Source organism: Aptenodytes forsteri, unplaced genomic scaffold, assembly GCF_000699145.1.
Source record: "Aptenodytes forsteri isolate BGI_AS27 unplaced genomic scaffold, ASM69914v1 Scaffold308, whole genome shotgun sequence".
NCBI lineage: Eukaryota > Metazoa > Chordata > Aves > Sphenisciformes > Spheniscidae > Aptenodytes > Aptenodytes forsteri.
In genome coordinates, this window is record NW_008795475.1 from 971,373 (window position 1) to 995,606 (window position 24,234).

The 24,234-nt window shown below is 46.4% G+C and overlaps 1 protein-coding gene across 1 annotated transcript in view; it reads left to right on the plus strand.

Moving 5' to 3' along the window:
- Window positions 1–24,234, plus strand: part of LOC103900461 (fibrillin-2) — a 121,666-nt gene that overhangs the window by 51,184 nt on the left and 46,248 nt on the right. Inside the window, exons 6-8 of the mRNA XM_009281146.2 lie at window positions 5,489–5,686; window positions 7,104–7,229; window positions 18,559–18,684. Of these exons, the coding sequence (XP_009279421.2) occupies window positions 5,489–5,686; window positions 7,104–7,229; window positions 18,559–18,684 (450 nt within the window). The remainder of the gene's footprint in view (window positions 1–5,488; window positions 5,687–7,103; window positions 7,230–18,558; window positions 18,685–24,234) is intronic.

Consider the following 24,234-nt stretch of genomic DNA (forward strand, 5'->3'; position numbering starts at 1 on the left):
TAATAATAATAATATAATCCCAGGGAAACATTCCCTACAAAAGATTTCCATTGTCTTCATTTAGCACTGGGGAAACTGAGCAATAGAGAAGGTGCCTTCCAACTGTTGTATGTAAATGATTGATAGCCTCAGAGTGGTGATTTTAAATAGTCTGAAACTGATTATTCTTTTTTAACAAGACCAAGCTGCATTTCTGGCATAAATTATAGCCATGGTTGGCAAAGAGTAGTGCGTCATTCTTTATTACCTCTTGTAGGAGGTGAGACAGGTTCTGGCAAGGTGAACTTGGGTTAAGTAGGGTAGGGAAGGCCCGGGCGGCATCCCTGGTCAGCACAGCACCCCAAGCGCTGGAAACAGGGAAACTACGAGGTTTTGGTGTGCTGGCTCGGCTGAACCAGAAGTACTTGAACCCACTTTAACGTCCCACCCCTTCCAGCAGGACTCCATGCAGCAGGTGGGTGAAGGCAGATGTCCACAGCAACCGTGAATCGTTCCTCCACTTACGTCCTAGACACGCTAATTAGGAAAGTTAAAAATGTCTACGGGGATATTTTCAGGAAGCTGTTTGCGAGTGGAATAGCGTGGCTCAGTGTAAGAGCATGTGTAATGGCATAGATCCCACCCGTTAACTCCCCAAGGGGTCTGCGGCTTGGAATTGTCAGGAATGACCATTGGTTAGCTATAGGGGTTCCTAACGATCTCCATGACAACCAGCCAAACATGGAAACTGGGAACGAGGTCTGTTTCTGTTACACTTCCCCTTCTGAGCGCATCTGGGGCCTGCGTTGGCTGCGGGATTGGGTAGGTAAGACTCACTGTAGCCTCAACCTGACTCTGCAGCATCTGCAAAAGTCCCTAGTCCAGGCTAGGTGGTGCTTCAAAGCCATACTGCCTCGGTGGGGTGGGGGTGGCGAGGGTTTCAAAACAAGGAGCATAGCAAGGAGTCACATTTCTCGTGGTTAATGCAAACACGTTGATGCTTCAACTCTGATTCCATGGTGCCTTTTGCAATTTGAGCGCTCTCTCTCTTTGCTGGCTGCTCAAGACAAGTAGGCGTGAATAGCTAACTCTACGGCGATAAGAAATCTACAGGCTGAATGCGCTGAGCACGGTCTACTTTGAAATCAATAGGGCAAGAAAGAAAAATTAGGTCAGTGCATGGACGAGGCTGATGATAGGTGCTGGGAGAGAAGCTGATGTCTGTCCTATGCTGTGCATTTACAGTTTGCAGAACTGTATTTGGAGAGGTTAAGTCAGGCAATGAGCTGGCATGTTGGTTTTTGCAGCTACAAATGACTGGTAAAGGCCCAGATATGCATGGCCCTGCTGCGTTAAAAGTCTCTTCTGTAGAGGTCAAAAGATTCTGACCGATTCCCAGAATAAAGCCTGATACAGTTTTCCTTGCAATCTCTTTAATGAGAACTTCACCTGCAGACAGAAGGGTGAAACTCATCCATATCCTACCACTGGACACTGTTACTGTAAGGCTGAGCGAGGTTGAAAGAGGAAACAGGAAGAAATCTCAGCTTTCAGCGAGGAAGCCACCTCATCTCCATTTTTCTAAGAAACGTACCGGCAAAGACCAAACTTCTGAAGGACAACTACTTGTGACAGGGTTCCTGGAAGATGGGATCCCATACGTAGACTGGAAAAGGGCTTTAGACATCTCCTAAGCGTGCATACTTCCTTAATAAAATTTGATTGGTGCCTCATTAAAAATTTAATAATTTGACGATTAAAATTAGCAACAGATGGGAGCTGGAATGCAGCCAGGCTTTCTGGACTCCAGACTGCAATTTCCTTGGCTTCATTCCCTCCAAAGAAGTAATCTACATATGAAAATCTATTTTTGTCAATTATTTGTTTAAAAGGGGGTGTTCTCCTTAAAATTGCACTTTCATTATCAGCCTCAAGGAATTCCTGCTGCAGTGCATCCAGCCATGCCTCAGCGAGATGATGTGGGAGGTGCAAGTTTACCCCTTTCCCCTCCATACAGCGCTGCCACGCATCGATTTTGGGTTATACATTTATGTGATCTGACTTTCTAAGTCAGAGCCCTTTGTAGGTGCACACCACAGTCACATCAGCCACACGTTCTTCTCCGTGCTCCTTTTGACTAGGAAAGGGGGAAAGCAAGCCCTCTTTATTAGGTGTTTCTGCATTGTCCTAGGGTTAACAAGGCTTCAGAATAGCTCATAAAATGTATGATATTTCACTGTAAGCACACAGGCGCTGCCGCATTCCAACAGAGCTGCAGCCCACCTGACCACAGTTACCTAACGCAGAGGCTCCCCCTGCAATGATGCTACGGCACAATGCTGAACCAAAACCGACTCTAAAATTTAACTGCCCGGCTGGCTTACGAAGTGGTATGAGGTTGGATTGAGGGCCCTTGGCTGAGATGAGTTTGTGCCTCAAAGCTCTGGCAGTGTCCATAAGCTAATGTCTGGGGAACAGCAGAGGAACAGGGCAATCCTATATGATCTTCCTCTGTAAGACACTCCTGGGCTCCAGGCACCCGTAACTCACAATTGTCGACGATTCACATTGTCTGTTAGAAGAATTCCCCTTAACTTATACGTTGCCTGAAGAACCACTTTCCTCAATTTATCTTGAGCCAGCATCACTTCTTATCCTTTTATGATGCCTCCTGGTTCTGACTCCGCAAGTCTGTTCCTCCTTAGGCTACTCATGATTTTGTACCCTGCTATCAGGTCTTCCCCCAGGTGTTTCTTTTTTCAGACTGGGGCCTGCTAACCAGTGCAGTTGTTCCTCGTACATAAGCCCTTCCACACCCTTGATCATCCTCGTCGCCCTTTTCTGATCCTTTCCCAATTCTGCTAGCTGCTTTCTGAGTTGGGGGCTGGAACTGCAAGCAGCCCTCAGGATGGAAGCGACCCGTGAGTTTAGCGATGATGCTCTCTCTTTTGTTCTTTAGTCCTCTCCTAATACTTTAGTACAGTCTGTTAGCCTTTTTGGCTGTTACTGAGTTGATTTCTCCGTTGAAGTAGGCTCACAAAGCAATTTCTTTCATAGTCCTTTGAGTATGATCTTTGAGAAGACTTCAGTTGTTCACTGGCGTGGTTATAAAGAACTCTCCTTGGTCTTTTCCTCAAGGACGAAAATTTGAGCAAGAGCCTTTCAGTTTTATAAAAAAAGACAATGGCTGAGAAAACAACTCAAATTTTGTTGATTTCTTTTCTAGGAATAAACTAGAACAAACTACAGCATTAAACTTGGCATGGCAGGGGACATTAATAAAGACCATGTGCTTTGGTATCTTGTTAAAATTTGGGTCAAAACCCAAAAGACGATTATTTGGTAATTCACCATTGCAAACATAGTACATATTTCTGTTCTGATTTCCAAACAAAGGCACTTTTATGAAATCATGCACCTTTATACCAATATAACTTCAAAATCATTGCCCCTTTTTTTTTCCCCCCCCTCAAATCCCTCTTGCTGTTTACTTCTCGGTGACATTCACAGACCAAACTTCTTCTGACACTTCTAGTTTTCAAGTATGACTCTGCTCCCAGCTGCTCAAGAAATACAAATCGGAGGGAGCACTAAGCTGGAAATAAGCAATTATTGTGCTAATTGATTCTTTCCCAGAAATACAGGAGGATTTGTTGTGTGGTTTCCGTGTAGCTTACACTTACCCTGATGCCAGGTGGGATAATTGTAACACAGATGAACCTCACGCAGTTTTTACTCAGCACAAGCCACAGAGGTGAGGAAGGCACATCAGCACAGGCGTTGTCGGTCTAAAGCCTGCAGTAATTACCAGCGTTTCCAGATGATCTCTGACAGCCCAGGGTAAAGGCACTCTGCCCTGGTTTCATGCAAACGTAGGTTCTGCCAATGCGGCTGTCATGCAAACATACCTTATGGGAGAAAGCTTTCTGTCTCAAACCGTCTATTTAATGGTTTTCCTTGCTTTTCATCCTTTGCACACGTGTGTCAGGATGTAAAGAGAAGGGAGCTGATTGCAAAGATCATGCGCGGAAATACTTATATATATATAACTTGCAGGCCAAGAAATGGAGTATGGACGATGACGGTTTGAGTGTCTATATTATCCAAAGACACTTCTGGAAACAGAACTATTAATCTTTAGATGTGGGTGCCAGTGCTGCCCATGGCTCATGATTTAGGTATAACCACTTTCCGCACAAGTTTTTTTTGTTGCTTCGCATGTCAAATCCAAATGTTTCTCTGCAAAGACAGCTGTGGGCTAATCTGGGTACTGATGCAGGGATTTGGGTTCACAGTCAATTACTAATTACGGGGCACTCCAACATCAAAATTCCATAAGCATCTCTGCAAATCTCAGCCAGACTATCTGAAATAATGGCTGTTTGACCAACACCTAACTTCCTTAGACAGTTAATGTGGAATTTTCTGGTCTGACAATAACATGGTTAAAGGTCCTTTTTCCAGCCACAGATCAAACACTTGCATGCAATCATCTATTCCCAGTAGCGGGAAAAAAACCTCTTGTTTAAGAATTTTGTTTCCTGATGAATGCCTGCTGTGCTAATATCCCTAATCAAGGGTCATGAGAGCCCAGACAGTGGCAAAACCACATTCCTTAGTGCAAACAAGCCCTTCAAAATCTTTTTGGTTTTAAGGGATAGGAGGGTCCTTGTTGGGAATGAGAAACAGGCTGGTTATTTCTGCAGCATCTGGGTTTTAAAGATCTAGTTAAAATTGCCAGGGGACCTTTAAGAGTTAAACCGAAGAAATTAATCACAATGACGTGTATGACTGCCGGAGGTTGCCTTTACAGAGACTGTCAGAGCGCGTAGAAATCCCTTTGAGCGATTTACAGTAGACATCACGGGGGAAGGTTTAGAAATTCTCTCCCAGAACGTTTTGTGGGTGAGATCTAGGACTCTTCCTCTGCAAGCCAAGTAGAAGTGATGTGGCAGGAAGGTATCTCCATCATCCTATATGTTTACGTTGCATGGACTGTCAGGCCCTAAGGCTGTCCATGAGACGCTTGTACCATGTCATCTCCATATGCACCTTTGCCCCTAACTAAAATGAAATTTGATTGCTTTGCTGACCCCAGCAGTTCCACAGAAGAGGTGAACTCGCAGCCCTGAAATTGCCTCTTTGCCTGACTTTGTATTTTGAGTTCATTCTAGGGCCAGTACTTAAAGGGGGTGACTCAAGGCACAGAATAAGTATAGTTCATGGGATGAGCCTGAGGGACACCAGGAAGAGCTGGCTTGGAGAACTTCTAGATGATCACGAGACGTACAGCAGAAAGAAGGTCACCACTTCCAGTACTAGTCTCCAGCTTGGTTTAAATTTTTGTTCTTTTCATGAATGCAGGGTTTGGTTTTTTTTTCCAGAACTTGTTGACTTTGCACCTGAATGGCTGTGCTGGTAGGAAGGGGAATAGGCACTGTGTGTGTTAGACAGGAAACCTTGTGTTTGTGTCTCGATCTAACCTGTGGATGTTATTGTTCTCCCTCAGACTATCGTACTGGTCCCTGCTTTAGCCAAGTAAATAACCAGATGTGCCAGGGCCAACTCAGCGGGATCGTCTGCACCAAGACCATGTGTTGTGCCACCATTGGACGGGCCTGGGGTCACCCATGTGAGATGTGCCCTGCCCAACCTCACCCCTGCCGCCGAGGTTTCATTCCCAACATTCGTACTGGAGCCTGCCAAGGTAAATGCCATGAACATCTAAAGGATGTTCCCTTATCCATCCTGATGTGCACTGAAAGGGCGAGCGATGAATGGCTGCCAGGAGCCCCAGTACAGAGAACAGTTCTCTGTGTAAACTTTGCTAGGTCTGCTGTATGTCCCAGAGTATCACCATGGACCTTGGGTCTCTCATGGGATCACCTAAGATCATCTTAGCTCACGTAAAGATTCTGGTGGTTCTCAGGTGACATTCCTCCATCCCACAAGATGCAGTGAATCAGGCTAGTGTTTCTCCACGTTTAAAACTAAGTTACAGCCTTCCATATAGCCTCATTCTGTGGTGCTGCTATTGTTGTTGGAGCTTCTGTCCCAGCACTGGAGCATGATCAGCACTTGTATCAGGTGACTAGTGCTCTGTAAATTGTATTATTGGTTCAAAACAGAAGCCGTAACTCCTTTGAGATCATACAAGCAATTAAAATGTACATAAATCACATGCTTAGAGGTTGCATTCAATGTCTAGGACACCCAGGCAAAAATAGCAGAATGGTTCACTGGGTTCCCATCAGCAGATCCCATCGGCAGCCGCTGTTCCGGAGCTGCTGTTGCTTCTCCCCCACTGATGGGTTGCAGGGGTCTCCATGTAGAGTTGCATGAATTCCTTTCTGCATCTGCAACTAATTTCAGCCTTTACCTGCCACAATCAAAAGCTAAAATTACAGTCCAAATCCCACATTGGCCAGTGTCTGTAGGATAAAATTGGGAAGGCTGAAGAGGAGAACTCTCTTGCTGTCTATTGTAATCTGCATTTTATGGCCCCAGTCTCTTCAGGAGAGCTTGGCCTATTTAATAAATATGTCACTCACTGTTACTGCAAGCAGAACAGGATTACAAATAATATCTGCAGCACATGAGCGTGCTGGTTCTAGCAGCAAGTACTGAGGCCTTCCTGAGGTGCTTTGGAAAGCACAGTGTCCCCTCACAGATGAGGAGACCGTGGCTGCAGGATGAGCCTTCCTGGGACGGGGCTGAAGAGCAAAAGCTTACAGTCCATAGGTTCCCCTCTCTGCCCTGCAGCAGTCGTTGCTCTCTGAAGGCTGCAGGAGGACATCCCACCAAACCAGCTCTCATCCTCAACTCAGCTACCAACCTGGAATGAACCACGAGGGGGTAGAAACATTGATGTTTGCTATGGAAAACGTTGCTATACTTTTGTCTCCCTCTCGCTTGTGTAGATAAGCCAGCAATACCTTTATGTCCATTTTCTGTCCTTCACCTTCTCTCTAATGTAATCAGATGGATAATTGCATTAGGAAATGTAAATCCACCTACTTGGAGCAAAGCTGCTTCTTTCTCATAGCACTCCCACCATGCTGGGATAGAACACTCATCTGTAGCAATGGTTGCACTTTCAAAGGTCTTTGTTCTTCTTCCTGTAGACGTGGATGAATGTCAAGCCATTCCTGGCCTCTGTCAAGGTGGTAACTGCATCAACACGGTGGGCTCTTATGAGTGCAAATGCCCTGCGGGACACAAGCAGAGCGAGACCAGCCACAGATGTGAAGGTAAGATTGCAGACTTCTGCACGGCTTGACCAGACTGCTCGGCACTGGGTTCCCAGACACACTCTGAGAGCGCAAGGGCATTTAAAAACTTGAGAATCTCTCTGCTCACAGGGCATCTCCAAGGCTGGCAAAGTACAGGTGGGAAAGAGCTCCCATGCCAGCCTTGATCCTAGCTTCCAGGTAGGAGGGAGTACTGCAAGCATCAAGGCATGTTAGAAAATGTCCTGCAATATGAATCTCCGAACTGTTCATCTGCTTCCCACAGTCCAAGGCGAGGAAATGAGGAATAGAGCTTGTCTGATCTTCTCTTAAACTAGAAAGAGTTTTTTATTTCATGCAGGTGTTTTCTGAAAGGTATTTTAATGCCAACACAGACTCATTGAACAGAAGGGACCTCTGGAGGGCTTTAGTTCAACCTCCTGCTTAGATCAGGGCTGACTTCAAAGCTAGATCAGGTTGCTCATGTTGCTCAGTTTGACCGAGTTTTGAAAACTCAAAGCCTTTTCTTTTGGGGCTTTTGTCTCAGGGTTGCACCACTGTCATGGTGAGGAATATTTTCCTTATATCCACTTGATATTTATCTTTTTGCAGCTTGCAACTTGTTGCCTCTAGTTCAATAGAGTCACTTGAAGGAAGGTAAAGTGGGTAGAGTCTGACTAGCTGGGATGGTGACGGAATAAGACAACCAGAAATAACATTATGGCTCTCGGTGCACTGCAGAAGATCTGGTCCCATGAGATGAGGGTATGGAGCAAGTAAATGCAGTGTTGCTTCACTGACTTGGTGATGTTATTCCAAAGTGACGTGTTGGCCAGAACCTGAACCTTGTCCTTGAATACAAAGCAGGCACAAATGAAAATTTGCTATTAGAGACACGAAATGCCAGTCAGCAGCACGCCTGCGAGCATCCCTCCTTTGAGCCAGTGGCCTGATACTGTCCCAGCCCCACAGGGGAAGCATACCTCCCTGCCAATCCAGGGTTGTCCGCAGACAGTCTGCCTGCTGTGCCTGGTTTTCCTGTCTTTCTGGTTACTTTGTGGGATGCACCTTGCTCATCTTCAACTGAGTTGTAAATGGGAGTGATCTTTTCAGCCTCAGCATCTCTCTTGGAAATGATACAGTGCTTCAGAGGCATGGTTTGTGCTTACAGTTAGGGGTGTTCTAAAGCATTAGTGCCTTAGCAGTAGCTACGGAGCTGCTGTGGTTTGAAGCCAAGCAGGGGGGAATGCAGTCTGCCTCTTCTCAGCATCAGCCTTAGCCTGGCGCTGTGGGCGGCCCGGGCAGTGCAGTCAACTTTCAAACTCTCTGGAGAAGTTCCCAACCTGATGGAAGGGAACTTTGCAGAAACTCCTCTTTGCCTCTTCTTCAGCACAGAAGTTGGAGGAGTTTAAGTATTAATTACCTTCTAAAAACGCTTCAGTAGAGGACCCAGATGCTTTGCCCAGATGCGCAGGTGCAGCTCTGCTCTGAACATGTGGGCAAGCTGATCTGCAGTGTCGGCAGTCAGATCCCCGTGTCTGGAGGTAGGACTGCAGGAAACAGAAAGGACCGCTCCCAACAGCTCAGCAGGGTCTGGTAAGATGGTGCCGAGACCTCTGCCATTTTCAAGGGAAATACTTTCCAGGTGGTTAGCGGAGTTGCTTAGAAACAGTCAAATACCCGATCCTCAGACCAGAGGACTAGTTTCATTTGGAGTATGAAAATTTAACAATGTTAAGACCGGTTGTAGTAGTTAAGGCAGAACTCTGCCTGGTTCTGGAAGCCCCTGGAACTGCTCTTTGCTCTTGGACTCAGGGTAAGTTGGTCCACTGTACTCCTTAGTTAAATTCAGGACTCGCCTAGACTGTGAGAGGCGATGTCTTGGTCCGTGCCTTAAGGCACACACTTCTGTAGGAAAGTGTGGCGCACAGGCAAGGATTAGGTGCAATCAGTATATTAACATTCACAGTGCCACCAATCGAAGCCCTCTTCATGAGAGTCTGGCTCCAGTTCCTTAAGGTCCAGCCTCAGCATCTCCTTTATCACTGCTCGGCATGTCTCTGAGAGGTGTGCAGACCTCTATAGGAAGGACACGCTCTCCCCAAGCATCTTGCAGCCGTTCTCGTGGGCCAGACGCATACCTTGCCAGGCAGGCTGCACCTCTCAGAAGTAGGGGAATAAACGTTTGTTGTATTTTCCAAACATCTGGCAAATGAAAAGGAAAACAGCATTAAACTTTTCCTGCCTTGGTTTTTAAAGCTCTTTCCCACATACCCTAATGAAACCCTGCTGGCCTGTGTTTGCCATTTTAGGGGTGAAACGTGTTGGTTGTGCTGGCGTGACTGCGTCCCACCTAGCTGGGCTTCAGGAACTCCACCTCCCTTTCATTCCTCTCCAAGGCTTTGTTGTAACGAAGACAAGGGATGATGAATGCGCTAGAATCCAGACGTTTAACCTGGAATTTGTTTCCAGGTGGCAAAGTTATTTACAGTGGCAGAACTGCAGGCAGCTAACTGTTACACAGAGAGAGCACTTAAAGCAGCCACCATATAAGCACGATAACTTAAGCAGGCACCATATTAGCATTAAAGTACCTCCATGGCAGTGTGGGTTTGACGGCATACGTTGTCCCATGGGGTTTCTCCCAACATTCAGTTCTCAGGGAAAGGAGCATCACTGCTTCCAGGTGACTGTTCCCATACCCCCACGCTCCTGCAATCCAGACATTTGCCTTGCTAGTATAACTCTAGCAGTCTCTGTGTCAGTGCATGCCGTGTGACCTGGGTTCAGCTCTTCAGAAAAACGTTTCCAAAGTGAGATACCGGCTACAGAAGTTAATCCTTCGGTGGGGGATGGACGTTCTTTTATGCTGAGAAGACATCTGTGTCTGTGGATCTTCCTTGGCAGGATGCCACGAGACTTTCTAAAATTTTAACAGAAGGATTTCTTGCAGTGCTCTGGCACCCAAGGGCTTGGAACCGATAGAATCCAAAACAGCCCTTTTATGTGCATCTCGGGCAAAGAACCAGTTCCCCCAAACCAATGATGTCCCGTGCAATTTGGCTGGCCAATGGACGAAGGCTGAACTGCACTAGAACCACGGGCCCAACCTCAGGACACAAAAAATTGTTCTTGCCTTGGTCTGCCTCACCCATGCTGGCCGGGGACCAGGCAAAGCACATATGAAATCAGTTTAGCTGGAATCTCCTATATACCAAGATTAAAAACAATCCATTGTCTGAATCTGTCATCCAGATGCGAGGGGCCTCTGCGTGGGTCCCCACTTCCCAGAACGCCTGCAAAAGCAGCGTGATGTGGCCATAAACAGCTTCCTTTCACTCTCCTTCCTGGCTGGCCATAAAAAGAGACATCTCCAGCATCCACGGTGTCTGTTCCATCACTTATCTTACCTCAATTGCTAAGGAGACCACCAAAAGAGGATGCTTTCCTTTGGTATGATTTACTGACCTAGGGGTCCTTCTGTTAGAATGGCATAAACATGAGGGATGCTCTAAACTGACAGGGTTGAGATTGTTTTCGAGGGCTTGTTTCCCAGACATGAATCACCAGCATGTCCCCACCAGGCAGTCAGGAGGTGAGGACGATACCTTTGTCTGGGTTATCACCGCTCCCCTCTCGGACACGTACCCCACGTGAGTCACTAAAACTACGTGAATAGGGGAACAGAGAGGCAGCATGTTGTAAGGGTTAATCTGATGCCGACGCTTTATAAGCATAGGAAGATCTGGGCCCTGTCTCAAAGTTTGCTGCATGCTTTGATAAGTCAGGAGCGAACAGTTTGGTACAGCTGATAGAGCACTGAATTCCTGATTTGCTGAAATTGTCTGTACTGCCAAGGTATCTGTATCAGTCCAAGTAACCTCCTCACCGAGCTGAGGGTTTTAATCAAAATAACGACCACAACCATAAGAGGACATTTTCTTTATCCAGGTGCGCTCCAAGCCTAAAATCTCAAAGCTGCAGGAGTTCCCTTGTTCAGTCTGTTTGCGCTAACTTTATAGCTGGTGAAAGGAATGATTTCTCAGCTTGCACTGAGACCATCTTGCTTTAGGAAGAGGAGATGGTCTCCTCTTGTTTTCGGATTCCTTATCCAAGCCTAGCATCCAGGAAATATTAAAAGTAGATTAAATGCCTATGTTAAATACTTCCCTAGTTCCCAGGAGCTTGTATTTTTCTGCTTAGAAGATTCCTCCTGGGGAGTGAAGTCAGCAGATGGGATTGCGTTTGAGCCAAAGGTCAGAGCCTGTGTCACTGTGTCTGCTGATTAATGATGTCTCCCTCATTAACGCAGCAGCATGTACCACTAATCTTCTTCGGGCTGTTTATTGGTGGGAATAGGCAGAAGTAGAGATAATGTTGTTCGTTTCCCATAGTGATACTTATCTCTTAACACAAATGGCACCTGGAATCAAGGCTCCATTTTCAGTCCCTGAATCCCTGAAGAATAAAGATGCTTTTCTTATGCAAGATCTTCTATGCTGATAACGGAGGCCAGCTCAGGCCCTGATCTCCCAAGCATGCAAGGGGGCTGTAGCTGGATACGCTGGATGAATTTTGGTCAGCCCCAGAACGAAAATATTGTCCGTTTTCTATCTGCAAAATGTGAAAACGTGCACACGACATCAAGTTTGGATTTGAACCTAAATATCCTCCAAGTTCAGGGTTGCTCAGTTCCAGAGTTATTTCTGCAGCTCATCTCTAATGAATGTGACACTTTCAAATAGTGGCTTATTTTATGCCTTTGTTCATTGTATTCTGAGGGAGCTCGAGGGATCAAGAGTTCCTGAGCTTGGGGCTGTGCAACATATAATGAGAAATTTCTGGCACAGAGAGTTGCCTCCTCACTTTCTGAAAGATAGAAGCAGTCTATGAAGCACAGCAGTGGAGGGGGGGTGGACTGCGGGTGGGGAAGGGGAAGGCTGCTCTCTTAACCAGCACTGGAGACAGGGCCAGCTTTGCAAGTGCCAAAGGACTGGCATTTATATTGTGTTCGTATGAAAAGATGAGCAAGGAGGGCAAAAGTTGCCAACTTACGGCTAAATTGACAGATACTATGCTCGGCTTATGGGGAAACAGGAAAAGCGCAGGATCTGTTGAGGTTTGCAAGGGGAACGAGAAGCGTGTGAGCACTGAGAGAAGGGCATGCTTATATCCAGCTGACTTCTTAACCCTGCTGGAAGAAAAGAATTGTTGAGGAGGACACAAGAAAGCACTCCTGGCAATAATGGTGCAAAATGAAGAAAGGAGACATCAAAGCTGAAATCAGACACATCTTCCTGCTACAAAGACCTTTATCAATAAATCGTAGGGAAGTGGGGGGGGTTGTGACACAGAGTGACACTTTTAAATTATCCTGGAAGCAGCCATAAAAATTACACTCAAGGGAACAATTCCATGGCATGTTCTTATGGGTGGAATCACGGACTGAATAAAGCTTTTCCTTCCATAATTTTAGTAGTTCTCTGCCAATAGTTTAACTTCTTTTCTTAATAGCCCTTCCTCTACTGCATAACAAAATGCTAAGCCAGCTCCGTTATCAGTGAAGTATGTAATGCCACTACCTTATCCAGTATGCTTTCCAATGCCCCAAAAGGAATAAGTGTCTCGCATCCAAAATTGTTCCAGAATGATAACATACAAGATGCAAAAAAGTACAGAGGGGAACACCAGGCAAGGGAGTGAAAGGCACTGCATGCTTTGTGCAACAAGCTCTGTTCAAGTCTGTCCGGGGTAGATCCTTCTTGATGGTCTTCGGCATCTCCAGGAGACAGATTGTGCCAAGGGAGAACAAATCCTTTAATTACAAATCTCACCTCCTTTTACTCGCCCCTTTCTATTTAGCATTTGTGGGGTGACGTGTTAGATGCTACTTATGTCCCTATGGGCTAGTCTTTTGTCACCACCACACAAAATTCTAAATTTTCTGATGAAGACAAGGCTCTATTTTTTACTCTGTTGAATCTCATTCATGTTTCTGAACTTGGAGGGAGCTTTCCTGCATTTTCCATGAGCAGAGCGGGTAGGCTGGCCCACTTTCCTCACGAATGGAACATGATAGCCATTTTATTAGCGTGTTTTCAATTTTCTTACAAAATGTCTACAGAAGAGCTCATTGTTTGGATCCATTAAAAGCTCATTTCCATGGATTTGGTGTGGTTTGGAGGGTTCCATTACTCTCCTCTGTGGTTTCTTTGTGCTTTCTGGAAGGGAAGGTCTGAGAGTCCCGTGCGCTGCACGAGAGAGGGCTGATGAGGCATGACCTCTGCTACGTGACACAGAGATGTTTTCTCCATCAAGTCCTGTTTTTTTAGCAGATGGAAAGGTTGGGGTTTCAACATGTCTGTGGGCACCCATGTTGGATGGGCTTTGCAGACTGCAACTCTCTCTCTGAAGCTCTGTAGCCTTTGGCTTCCAGCATTTTCAGCCAACTGAATCAGGCCAACTCCAACCCAGCGAGTTGGAGACCAGGTCCAAAATCAACGTTTGCATTGAATTCTGCCATTGTCTGAAGAGCAGAGCGCCCAGAATATTGCTTTAATTTTTAACAGAGAGTTGGAAAAGTCATGAAGTAGCCAGGTTGGAGTTGGAAGAATTCCCTACCCAGAGCTGGCAGCTGGGTGTTAATGAGAGGTGTACATATCCATCCCACTGTGTCAAGCTCTCCATGGACTTCAGCTCTGAATGAATCAAAAATATGAGACACTTTACAAAGGGAAAATAAAGAAGGCAAATGTGGTGGGGAAGAACTGAAACAACAACAAAGCCCAGAGCTCAGTTTCTCAAAGTACAGGATGTGCGAGTAGGCTTGAGGAACTCTGGCTTTTTTTCTGCTTCTTGGGTTGCTAACGCTGCTCTCATCTGAGCTAGGATTTTCAAGGGGAAAAATGTTGCGGTTTGATTTAACCTTTTGAATTAACTCTGTTTTTCCTTAAGAATGGAATGTAGTTGCTGCCCCCACAAACACATACACTTTTTCTTGGATGACTGATGCTATGTCATAAGTGTTGATTTAATAAGATGCCTGCCTGTCAGCTGGCCTCCAGATCTCTGATACAGCAAACTTCAGGAGAGATACGCAGAAGTTTTAAGCTGTTATTTCTAATAGTACAACCAGCTTTTGCTTCATAAAGCTCTTTCCCTTCCAGTGTTCTGCAAATTGTAACCAAACACAGGCCTGTAATTAAATGACAGGGCAGGCTGTAGTGATAAAATCTCTTTCGCTGCAGGGGCCCAGGTGGGGGAAGTGTTTTCTGTAGATTTGCATTGCTGCCTTTCGAGGTTTCAAGTCGTGTCTGTCTGTTGGAGGGGCTCTGAGCATCAAAGGGCTAAAGGAGCACTGCAAGGACAGAGGCGATACCTCTGCTGCTTGCAAAAGGCGGCTGAAATCTTTGGCTAGCTGAAAGCATAATTTTAGAGTTCCTAAGAAGCCAAACAGGAATGCATCTTCCCCTCTTGATATATGAGCATATAACCTGCCCTATGCACTTGGGCTTAATTTTGTGCATGTTGAAATCGAGGTTTCACTTGATTCCTCAGGACTCAGAGTTGCAGCCAAAGTAAAACAGAAGATAATTGTATTTGTAACAGGTTGCGTGAGCAAGGGGGAGAGATTGCAGGTTATTCTTTGACCACATGAAGCACCCATGGGGGGGTCTCTGTCCATGCCATATGCCTCGCTTCAAAAGGCAGCTCAGCTCATCTTACTTAACCACGTACATTGTCAGTGTCTATCGCTGGGCTGAGTGGGATGAATTTCACTATGTCTCACTTTGCAGGGAAAAATCGTCGCTGTTAGGGCACAACTATTCTGCTCTGTTTAGACATTTCCATTCAGATGTGATGAATTACTGCCTGGAAGAGATTATCTCTTTCTGCTGAGTGTAAATGGCATCTAGAAAAACCTCTGATGGAGGTGCCTGCTCTGTAACCATCTAACACATCTGACCACAACTCAACATGCACCACTGTCCAGTTCATTTCTGCAGACTTTTCCTCTAGAGGTCTAACAGTGTAGACCCTTTTATACCTCTTTTTCCCTCAGAGCAAGGTGGGGGCTTTGTGGTGATGCAAGTTAACTGTCATCATCCGATGTCCATGGCTGTCCCACCCTGCAGCCAAAGGCTGGTGTAGTGGGGTCACAGTGCCTGGGATGCAATGGCAGAAGGCTCCTGGCAGCCTCTCTAATTTTAGAGAAGGATGAATTTTATGAGGATGGTTCTGGAGGACCGAGGACAACGCTTAGTCCTTGAGAGTCACCTCTGTGCAGCCAGTTTTCACGCCCCCTTGTCCTTCCTTGGATTTGTGCCTATGCTAGGGCACAATGTCTGTTTTACAGACATTGTTAGGTGAGTTGAATCCATCCCAAGCCTTGGAGAACTAGCCCTATCCCTGGGTACGTAGGCCAAAGATTATTTACCATTGGTGTGAATCTGTCCATTCCAGCCTGACTTTATAATGTCTCAGCTTCAGTTTTCATCTTCTCTTTTTGAGACTGCAGAGCACTGCGCTCTCAACATCATCTTTGTGTGTCCCTTTTCTATGATCCCATCACATCCTCACAGTTTCTTGGATAAATGTAATTAAGTCCTGCTAGTCCCTTAACGTCAGGCAGGTTTTTCCAGGCCTTGAGTCGTCCCCCTAGACTCTGAACCCCTCCATTTTGATAACACCCTCTTGTAAGAGCTGGCACCACACAGAGCTGTGGCATCCAGGAGTGATCCTAGTTAAGAGGTAACATCACCTACCTGCTTCTGCTCAGTGTTTCTCCCATACATCTTCAGGGCTGCACTAGCATCGCTAGCCACTGCATGGCACTGTGAGATTGCAGTCAGACATTTCCTTCCTAACTCAAATTTTTCGCAGTTTCACACTGGACAGGACACAGCTCACCTCCCCTCCGGGTAGCCCACAGCCATCTCTTACAGAAATTTCTCTCCCATTTCTCAGATCTGTCACTGTGGCTCGTACCCATCATCACAGCCAGGTCTTCTGGCTCCCAGCACAGATTTCTTCTGGTCCCTCCCTTGCCCTGACGGGGTGGGTTCAGGTAACTCTTTCCCATGTGTGTATGCTGCCTTCATCACTGAAGTCTGCTAGATGATCTCTTCCAAAGACATCCTCCATCCCCACTCCCAGATGAGAGCTCTTTGCTGTTCTGCCTTTTTTTTTTTTGCAGATTAGTCCTTGCCCTGCAGCAACTCTAACCTCCACACATGCTAATGCCATCAGGCTGTGCAAGGCTGTTACGCTGTTCACATCAGAAAAATCCCCTCGAAGGAGCAGACTTTGACCAGTTCCTTTTCATTACTTTCCTGCCAGCCCCAGGCAGCATCTGAATTGCATATAAAACTCCCCTTAGCCATTCACAGCAGCACGATAGATTTAAAACACAATAAATAATGTTGCTTAGCAGAAATAATTTATTTTGCCAATTGCCAAGACACATTTTATTTTTTGCCACTGTAAAAACCATCGGGCAAATATTCCTTCTGTCTTTTACCACCACCTGGACCGTGACTGCCAACCAACTGCTTTGGGTGGGTTGATTAGAGGTTGGATCTAATTCCATCTCAGCTTCTGAAACAGATTTCAGTTGGCAACAGAAAAAAATCTACAGCCCTGCTCCCAGACAAGTCCTTAGAGTCAAGTGCCCCACAAGCATGGCTGGGCCCTGTACATTTAATTATATTGACATTTTGGTCAAAATTTGTTGAAAACAGATTGCCCTTTTCAAAACAGCTGATTTGCCACTCTGTTCCCTTTGATTTTCCAAGTTTCAGGTCCCAAGTGAGAGCTGCACACAAGTTATAGGCTGTCTCTCTCTGTATCATCAGTATAGGTACTCGTTGAATTTTCTGCTCTGTCCTCACCCTTTTTTGTTGCAGTTTGACTTTTGCTAAGCTGCAGTTTTCAGGCTTTCTGTGTGGTTTCCCATCTGTTGTTAACTAAAACTTTCACAAGGATATGAAGCTCTTTAAATACTCAGTATAAAAAGAGCCAAAGAAATAATTAACTCAAGAATTTTCTCAAGGTTGTAATATAAATGGCCTGGAAAGTTTGGAGAACTCTACAGTTCTCAAGCAAATCCTATAGCGTCTCATCTTTCCAGCTCAGTTCTTCCAGCATGGATTAAAATCTAACTCTGAGCAAGATTTCAAATATAGGTGCTTCGTTTTAGGATCCAGACCCAGGCATCCAGGACCTTGCCAATGGGGCTTAGTCTCCATGTTCAGCTTGTGGTGAGGGTCTGCCGTATCTCCACACTAGACAGATGCTTGTAGAGCACACCGTAAGTTCAAATGGCAGAAGCTATCTATGATTGGGGTGATTGTCTCTGAGTTTTGGTACTTTTGTAACCTTTCTGCAATTATTACCATATGTCTGGGCACTGGGGCTGCCTGGTCCCTCTGATGTCTGAGTCCAGCTGTTGCGCCTTGACAAAATCTTGTTGCAAAGTCCTTATTTTCCGTGCTCTTAAATCCAGAGAGATGCACCTCACTGGTATGTTACATTGCCACCCACACGGCAGGGCGCTGCGGGAGAAGCAGGCTGCTGCAGAAGCAGTGTGTGGCAGGGCTTGCTAACATGGATGGTGTTTCTTTGATCGCCATGGATAATGAGGTGTGATCTCTCCAAGGACTCAATGTATCTCTCTCTCTCACTAATCTTCCCTGTGACGAGATAAACAGTTCAAACTGTGGCATGCTCATGGCATTGTTATGAAAATCAGTTCACGCTACGATAGGACTGCTGATTGAGGAGCTGAACCCATAGAGTGTCCAGACCCCCTTGCCTAACTGATAGTACGGAGGCCTTTTCACCTGGATTTAGATGCCTGAACGTACTTAAAATCGAACCAAATCCCTCCTGTATGGAGAAATTTGGTGAATAATGCGTCAGCCCAGTGCTTTTTGAAAACATGATATTGTCTCCGATGTTGCATCTCTGCTTTCAGAGAGGCCTCCAAGTCACACGGAGGGACCTGCTGTCCAGCCAGTCATGCACCTGCACAGACATGTTTCTGTCCTGAAGCTTCCTTTGTACTCCAGGGAGCTCAACGTTTTAGATCAGCCTACCCAAAGACCTGCAGTGTCAGTAGAGATAAGCAGAGGACTCCGTGAAGCCCTCTGTATCACCCTCTGGGGGAGTCTTGTTTTCCGTACTGATCCACTGCTAGGAGGCCACTTGTGGTCTCGGGCATCCCATGACAACCCATAACACCAGCTCCTGTCCTCTGTGATCCCAGCTCTGGTCCTGGATCCACACTGCAGATAGGAAAGGAGATGGTTTGCAGGGAAACATAAATCGCTGTTGATTTGTTCTTTTCTAGATGTGGATGAGTGTGGCGCGATCTCTGGCGTGTGTGATGGCGGCGAGTGCACCAACACAGCAGGCAGCTACGTGTGCACGTGTCCACGTGGTTTCATGACCAGCCCTGACGGATCACGCTGCATTGGTAAGATGCTAAATAGATCTCAGGACCACAGATACAGGGAGAGATCGAACTCTGAAACCCAGACCTGGTGATTTGCAAATCGCTATCTGGTGATCACCAGATTTGCAAATCAAAGGGCACATTGTTCCTGGAATAGCTGGAAAATGCTCTTTTCCACGTGCTGTCCTTGCATGTGTCATGGCTGACGTGGTCCGTCCTGGTCACAGGTTTTGATGCAGTTGCAGACCAGGGCTTTCTCCATCTCCATAACTTGGACTGCAGGTGCCTCAGCGCTTGAAGTGTTTGACAAGGGGTTGCGGAGGACACTAGGAGGAGGACTGGGGTGGAAGGTGTCTGGCTGGGCTAGTGGTCTGTTTGAGGAAGGATCCATGTGCTCCTACTCACAGAACTGCACCAGCTAGCGGGAGAATCCCAGACGCTACCCCTTTTCTCCTGCATTAGATGTCAGCCGGGGAGAGACACCAGTACTCCCCCTACAACTGAACTGCAGGCACAGCGTGTGGTTGTGGAGTGTCTAAGTCCAAGGGAAGGCTTGCAAGCCTTCCTGGAGCTAGGAGGGACCCAGTGATGGGGAACATCCCACAACGGCACATTCATCCGCTTGCTTTGCAGAGGTGAAGGGGGGAAAGGTTTACTCCAAGTGTTTGCATAAGCAATGCAAATAAACGGTGACTTTTATCATCTCCTCCTCCTTCCTGCTTAGACCACAGGTAACGGCTCATAAATCCCTACTGCCCCAAGCTAATAATCAGTAGGGCTGTGGACTCAATTGGCTTCACCTCATTGAACTCAACCTTTCAGGAGGGAGTTGCTTTGCACTGAGCTGGTTGTCTGGATCCCCTTTGTACCCAGTGGAGAGAAAGAGGTGCTTCCCAAGCGCAGCACAGGGCACTGAATACTTTTACAAGCATATACATTCCTGCACGCATGCTGAACCTGCAGGTTTACAAGGCTGTCGTGTAAGCTCTTGCTCATTACCTTGTAGCTCACCGTCCTCCCACGGTATCCGATTTCTGGCAACAAAATGACTCCCAGGCTCGCGTGGAAGTCGCAGTCTTGCAGTCCCCATCCTGCAGACTGCATGAAGGGCTTGGTGGGGCTGGTGTGTGGCGCTGCACCGGCTCTGACGTACCTGTTCACCCCTGTCTCAGTTTGGCTCAAGGTGTCTGTATTTCAAAGCTTCCCAGAACTGGCGTGAGTCCAGGCAAGCTTTCCCAGACTGACGAGCTGTCCTGCCTCCGGACTACAGAGCCTGGAGCGAATCTTGCATGTTTAACAGATCAAAATTCCTTTCCAAGCCTTGTAAATATTTGATGGTCCATTTCTCTTTGTAACAGACAACAGTTTCTGTGATAAATAGATCAGCTCTGTTTACTTGCTCTCAGCAGGGGCACTTACTTTAGTCAAAATGAATCCCAGGGTTTGTCTTGCTGTTCAGAAAGTTCATTCGCCCTTAGAAAGGCAAGGATGCAAGGATTTGTAAAGAGGAACTGTTACAGAAAAGGCAAAGATCATTGTTAGTGCAATGGAAGATGTCAGGTACAGCTTCCTGTTGAAAGTCCTGGAAATTAATACAGAAAAAAAATAATTTCCAAATTCTTTTATATCCACAGAACCTGGAATAAAAATTAATCATGTTCTAGTCCTGGAAAGAAAAATGTTGTAAAGTATAACATACGAGTCACCTTGTTTGGGAATCTGATAGAATTTAATGAGAATGAAATTCTTTTCCTCCCTGTTTCCCAGACCCTGCCATAAGCCCGGAGGGGTGTGACGGCTGTCGGATGAGTCATATGGACATTTCCCCGCTTTCCTTGAAACCAAGTGCTTCAAGAAACGAAAACTAAATAAAATTAGAAAGCCCAAATTTAAAAATAGTCCAAAGCTTAGTTAGCTGCAGTGGACTATGACTGCATCTGAACTCAATACATCATGCCCTAGCCATTTCCCTGAGCTAATATATGCCGCTAGTGTGCTGTCACGTTTTGGGACAGACAATATTTTTTCTGGCAAAATGCACAGTTACTATTGGGGTGTTGTTGCCCCGGGATCCATATTCTGCAAACCCTGCTTCTATCATTTGAGGGGGCTTTAGTGCTCATTTTGCGAGTTTATGGTAGTTTAAGCCCACAATTTACGTCCTATGAAATAAATCAAATAAATAGTTTGTAAAATTGAAAATTAATAAAAAATGTGGCCACCCTTAAAGCATGAACAGCATCAGGAGAGAGCAGAAGAGATTGTCACGCTGCCACCTCTCAGATGTTTAGACTGGAAGTGACCGCAGTGTCTCATATATCATGAGGCACCAGCACTGGCTGTGTGGTGACTTTATGGTGGCAGCCTTGATATATTCCCATCCCTTTCCCCTCCCTTTTTAGTAAAGTAAACACCTTTTTATTGCATTTGAATAATCTCCTGTAGTTTTTGCAGCTGAAACAGCAAGACACTGAGCTTGAGTCGATCCCAAATCTCATTAGCTGCTTTCACTGCCTGCCTCAGTAAAATGCAAACAGCAGCGTAGCTGGAGAAAGTCCGTCATAGTTTGAAATGAACATTTATTGAATGATTCAACCACCTGTGCCTGACACAAAGAATCCAGTTCCACACATGTTCATAACAGTTTCATTCATTTATGCTTGTAAAAGACAGGCTCGGTGTTTTGCAGGCGGCAGAAGGATCTGCTCCAGCAGGTTGTGAGGGTTTGTTTTTTTTTCTTTTCAGTACAATAGGTTGCTTTTCAAGAACAGCTTAAAAGAATAATTTTCAAATGAGAAAAATGGCCTTTCAGATGCATTTCCAGACATGCCCATGGTGTTGCAAGTCAGCACTCCTGCACATCGCTTTCTTTGCTCTTTTTCCCTGATAGTGCAGCAAAGCTCTGAGAGATTTGTGTCTTCTCTCTTCTTGGGCAACATCGGCAGATTTACTGCCTAAAGTTCCAGGTAAGGCCAGATCTTGCTTATTGTTGCAAAGTCCTGGACTCAGAGAGGGCTGTGAGGGAGTTACTGAGGACTTCACCTGCCTGGAGAACCCTTTTTGCCCACTTTGGTCATTATCCAGGAAAGGAAAGAGCACGAGGAAAAAGGTAATATGAGGAGATATTTATGAGGGCAAGAAATGACAAAAGGGAAGTGGTGTGAGGGTCACAGACTCAAAACAGATTGTTAAGGAGCTGGGGAGGGACCCTGAGCAGAGCCCCCTAACAGCTCCCAAGGCATCGAGGGAGCTGGCGATGCTGCCAAGCAGAGGTCTGCCCGGACAGCTGCAGGGACCTATGGGCTCCATAGTGTGAACCTGTGCAGGAACCTGGACTGCAAACTGGGTCATTCAGTCCACATTTGTAAAACATTTCCCCCTAGAGAGAATCATTTTTTATCAGATCATTTCAGGGATGCATTTATACCTCAACCTTGTAACCGTTGAACTGGGAGGTGAATTTGGAGAAGAGTGAACAGCCAGGGAGGGAGTGAACTTATTATAGCACTTGCCAGCACAGAAACTGTCCTGCAATAACACCCAGAGCTTCCCTGTTTGCGCTGCAGCCCTCCTGCGGTGAGACAGCAGAAGCATTGGTGGCCAAGGTGTGCCATGAATATTGCAGTTTGGTGGGAGCTGTGCACCGAGGGATGCTTTGTGCCTTCGTTCTGGCATGGCTCTTCACTGAGACAGACACCACCATCTAATCTTACCCAGACAAGAATGAAATTGGTCAGTTTTCCAGACACAGAGAACATATGACGGCGTCAGTGGTCCAGACTGACTGTCCTCACCGCAGTATGAGGCTCCTTTTTGCACCCTTCTTCCTTGCAAACCGAGCACCATTGGACATCTTGGGTGGGAGACCTTTGGCTACACGCTGCTGTGTTGCAGCTCCCTCCTGAGCTAATAGCCCTCAGGTCCTTTGTAGGCAGAGCCAACTGCCTTTTGCAACCACTAGTTTGTCTGGGTTTGGCCACTTGAGCTTCTCAGTTTCTGTACATGACAAGACACAAAGTGAGAGAAATACTCACCCTTTAAAGTTCTCTCCTGGGAAGCAGGACCGGTACTTTCTATTCCTCCACCTCTCCCTGCCCCTACCCCACCACCAAAGAAACAAACCAGGTTTTCATCAGGATGAAAATTGCAAAACCCCTTGCAGGTGCACAGCAGATCTTAGACAACTCGTGCAGACTACGAAGAGAATGTTCACATTGAAAGGGAAGAGAGAGATTAGCCGTGCTGGATAGTCACTCAGAGGGTGCAGCTCCTGGTGTGGGGCTTCTCCTGGGCATCAGGACACACACACCAGGGCATCATGGCCCAGCCGGACGGGTGCAGACTTTGCCAGACCCCAGCAGGAAGGTCCAGCTTGGAGTTGCTCCTGTCCCACTATGATAAGCAAGCCAAACTCCATCCCCTACTCACGGTTGGACTCGATGATCTTAGAGGTCTCTTCCAACCTTAATGATTCTATGATTCTACTGCTTCTGGCTGGACCTTGTAAAGCATCCACAGCTTCTTTGAATCAGAGACCTCTGACAGACCTGTGTCTCTATCCCCCACCTCTGTGCGCTGTCTAATCTCACGTGGAATTTTACCTCCTTTCTTAACCTTAATGTCTATGATTCTACTGCTTCTGGCTGGACCTTGTAAAGCATCCACAGCTTCTTTGAATCAGAGACCTCTGACAGACCTGTGTCTCTATCCCCCACCTCTGTGCGCTGTCTAATCTCACGTGGAATTTTACCTCCTTTCTTGCCTGCAGCATTATCTGATTTACTGAGGTTATTATGCAAACCTGTTCCCTTAACAGCTGCAGAGGAAGACAGAACAAAACCACGACAGCTTTGTGCTCGTACCTCCAGCGTGTGGGTGGTCCTGCAGGAGGTCACAGAGGGACTGCAGGGACCCACTGTTCTTTCCATCCACCCCTCTCTCTGCCCAAGGCAGCTCCAGATGAGGTTTCAATTAGTCCTGACCTTCATTTCTGAGGGAGATTATTACAAACTGCAGCAAAGACAGCTGAATTTAATAAACATTTGTCCAAATGAATAAGGGCTGGACCATTCCCTCCGTTACACAAACTGCCGTGACCTCCCTGCCTTGTCAAACTTGTCAGCACATGTCTGTCTGTGGGGAAGGAGGTTGCGTTCTCCAAATCACTCCTTGCCCATTAACTGGCTGGCTGTCTTCGTGTATCACAGCTTTTGGGACAGCAAGCGTCCCGCAGAAGAACAGAAGGAGCCGGGTGGGATCTGTCCTCTCTAATGCCCAAAGGGTTTATTCCAAACTATCACGCTCAGATCTAGAAGTTCATTTAAGCTCAGCCCTAAGCCCTCACTTAGCTAAACTCCCATCGAGGGTTTGAGGGGCAGCTTTTCCGAATGGCCCCACTATCCTGCCCTGGCTTGTTCAGAGATCAGCTTCTTTCTGGAGTAAGTGTGGGCTACATGCTGATGCTAAGTAACATCAACCAGTCAACGTGCTGTGGAAACACAGCCCTCTTCTACACTCCAGCAGCTCCTGAAACCTGCAAAGACGTGGACGTTGCTCTTGCACTCTTGCCAC